Below are 3,051 nucleotides of genomic sequence, written 5' to 3'. Positions count from 1 at the left end.
GCCTGCCATAGACCCCACCACAGATTCTGCACAGCCCACCTGAGACTCTCAGGTGGGCTGTGCAGAATCATTGCTGGGCTCTACAGGGTCCTTTTTAGCAGCAGTGACGCGGCTTCCTACGGTGCGGCGGCCCCCTGGCCCTGCACCTTCCTAATCCGACATTGTCCTGGCCTCGCCCCCACCAACTCCTCTGCGTCTTTTGACTCCTCCGCGCCACCTCATCTGCCGGGCTGCCTAACTGTTTTGGGGGCTGCATTTTTGCCGCCCCCCTGAAAACTGTCGCCCAAGGCAAACGCCTTGTTTGCCTCGTGGCAGTTACGCCCCTGGCTGTAACCATATTAGTGGCTGATACTTGGGAAAACCTTTAACAGTACTATTGGAACCCAAACATTGTTAAGTATGGATACAGTTACACGACTTGGGAAGAAATAATGATAAAACATTTCAGAGATCATGGATTGCCAAGTTATAACCACTCCATCTTTATTTGAATGCCAATGTCCTTTAGTAAACATAATCTTGCTTACTTAATACAGCATCTGGTTTCTTTTTTCCATCTCTAGAGGTCCTAACCCCAGCAAAGTCTTGCAGCAACTTCTTGTGCTACAACCTGAACAGCAGCTGAGCATCTTCAAAGTGTTTAAGGCACATTTAATTGAGAAAGGAGTCATCCCAGCATCCATCTCTGACCTGTAAGCTAAATCTGTGTCAGACACCAACATGAAAAGGCACCAGACTTATTGCACTGACTGAAGAGCTTTCAACCAAAGACTCCACCTGTGCTGTCCCTGGATCTTCTCCGACTCTTCATCAAAGGCACAAAGCTGCCTTATTTTCCATATATATGGACAAAGGTGGGGGAAATTGGACAGATCTGATCATTGAAATGAGATCTTCCCAGAAGACCAATGTATAGGTACTTATCAGCCCAGTAGGTTTTAATCCTTTGTATGTATACTACAAAACGGGATCAGTCAGCACTTGTGTATTGGGTAGGCCTACGTTTATTACTACATAAACTTTGTGCAGTAAGTACATCAATCACTCTTCTTCCTAGTAACGGGATCCAGGCTTCCCATTTATTCCTACAGCTTTTATGGATTAGATTTTATGACTTGTAAGGTTAAAAAAAAAAAAAAAAACACCTGAAAATAGTATCGTTTTTTTTATTTTCTTTTGGACAAAAGTTTTTGCAACTATCATTTACTAGTGAGGTACACAGTAGACATGGCAATTGTTTGCTGTAAAACGAATGGTCAGGTGGTTACTGCATAATATATGGTTGTTAGATGATGTGATGGGCCGTTACATATTGCAGGAATCAAGAGACGTTTAAGAGGGCATAAATTAAATCTCCATGGGGATAAGGATTGCAATACATAAAACATTGTTGGAATAATTACAGCTTAACGTTATTTTAAAGGAATATTAGATCTTTTTGTTATTTTAGGAAAACCAGAGGAAATAAGTTTGTGTCAGTCAGTGTCCAACTGTCACTTTTTAACCCATACTACTAAACTGACCTGGAATCTGGTTGCTATGGGCAACACTAACACTTCCACCTTTGTTTCAGGGAGTCTGTTGACCTTACTGAAACCTGTATATAAGGCCTCTCTCATACCCATAGTATGAAAAGAAACCTGGTAACAGCAACATTATGCATGGCACTTCAGACAGCTGTTGTATTTTTCCTCCAACAAATCAGTCTATTTATAGAAGCACAACTCTATATTGAAGTATTGTATTCTAACACAGTCTGGTACATTATAGGGGAAGGCAGCAATTATTCAAAAGATTTTAGGACTAAACTCGGGGTGGGAAACGATTACCTGTTGACAAAAATTGAGCACACTTGGAATTCTGCGGCGACTTTGCTGTGTCCGTCCAAAGTGATAACAGTTTTGTGTAAATGTCATTGGAGTGAACTACCCAAAGCTTTCTTTGCAGTAGTACAGCTTGGACCTTAGAAAGAGATGGTAGATCCCGAAAGCTTATCCATGAAGATGTAATGGTTAGTGCAAACATTTAAAAAAAAGTATCATAGAGATGACTCCAATATGTATATGCAAACAATACAATATGTATATACAAAGTACAAACGCACAATACAAACCAGTTGCTAGCTAAAGTCTGTAAAAAAAAATTCATTTATAACCCCTTTTGGTAATAATAGCCATCATTTAAATGGTATCAATAATCCTCTACCTGACTTCTGTCATGAGAGAAAGACTTTACGTGTCACATACCTCTTGAAATTGCTAGTTGCCTGGCAAGTTCTGGCTTTATTACTTTCAAAGTCACTGACCTAGAACAGAAACTCTCTATGTACATACTTGTTACAGGTCAGCAACTCCAAGTATTCAAGCTGTTGCATCATCATCATGACAGTAACTAGCATGTTCAGGAAGAGATCAAGAATTGCAGCCCCTGTAATTCTCTTAAAGGAGAGCTATGAGGTGAGTTATTTCCACTCATCCTCATAGTTGGAGCCGACATGTGACAATGAGACTGCCACAGGTCGGCTTTATTGATCGGGAAGTGAGCAGAAACATGCCGCCGATCCGCTCACTTCCTGATCGTCTCCCTGCAGTGAACAATGGCTGTCAGTCACCGCCGGGATTCCCCTCTCCGATCCTTCAGCGCTGAGTGGAGGAACGATCGGAGGAGGGGGGGCGGGCTCTGCCTGTAGATGGGCAGAGCCAGCTGTCACTTACACAGATGGATGGATTTCGACAGTACTGTCAGGATCCGTCCCGGCTGCGACACTCTCAGTATATTGTGAGCAATAGCTTGCGATATACTGAGCTTTGGGTCACGGCAGGTGGTTAGTATATGTCCTCCCGTGACCCTAAAGAGAACTATGGGGAAAAACACTTACCCCATAGTTCTCTTTTAAGGCAGGTTTACTTTCATATTTATGTACTTGCTGAGGGCCTCATGTGGTTAGCAGAGCAATGGTTGGGGGACCAATGATCCATGGCTGAACAGTACATAGCACTGTTGTTTTCAGAGGAAAGGACAACATCCGTGAAAACTGATAAGCTGTATGTT

The 3,051-nt window shown here is 42.5% G+C and overlaps 1 protein-coding gene across 1 annotated transcript in view; it reads left to right on the top strand.

The window, feature by feature from the left end:
* The window catches only part of LOC108804443 (phosphatidate cytidylyltransferase 1-like), a gene marked incomplete at its 5' end in the record, with an annotated part of 12,229 nt that extends 11,199 nt beyond the window's left edge, over window positions 1-1,030 (top strand). Inside the window, one exon of the mRNA XM_018576178.1 lies at window positions 564-1,030. Coding sequence (XP_018431680.1) covers window positions 564-696 — 133 coding nt within the window. The remainder of the gene's footprint in view (window positions 1-563) is intronic.
* Between the last annotated feature and the right edge of the window lie 2,021 nt (window positions 1,031-3,051).

The sequence above is a fragment of the Nanorana parkeri genome, unplaced genomic scaffold (genome assembly GCF_000935625.1).
Source record: "Nanorana parkeri isolate BGI_ZX_2015 unplaced genomic scaffold, ASM93562v1 scaffold59, whole genome shotgun sequence".
Taxonomy (NCBI): Eukaryota; Metazoa; Chordata; class Amphibia; order Anura; family Dicroglossidae; genus Nanorana; species Nanorana parkeri.
The sequence above is the reverse complement of the archived record's forward strand: the minus strand, read 5'-3'. Positions and strand labels throughout refer to the sequence as shown.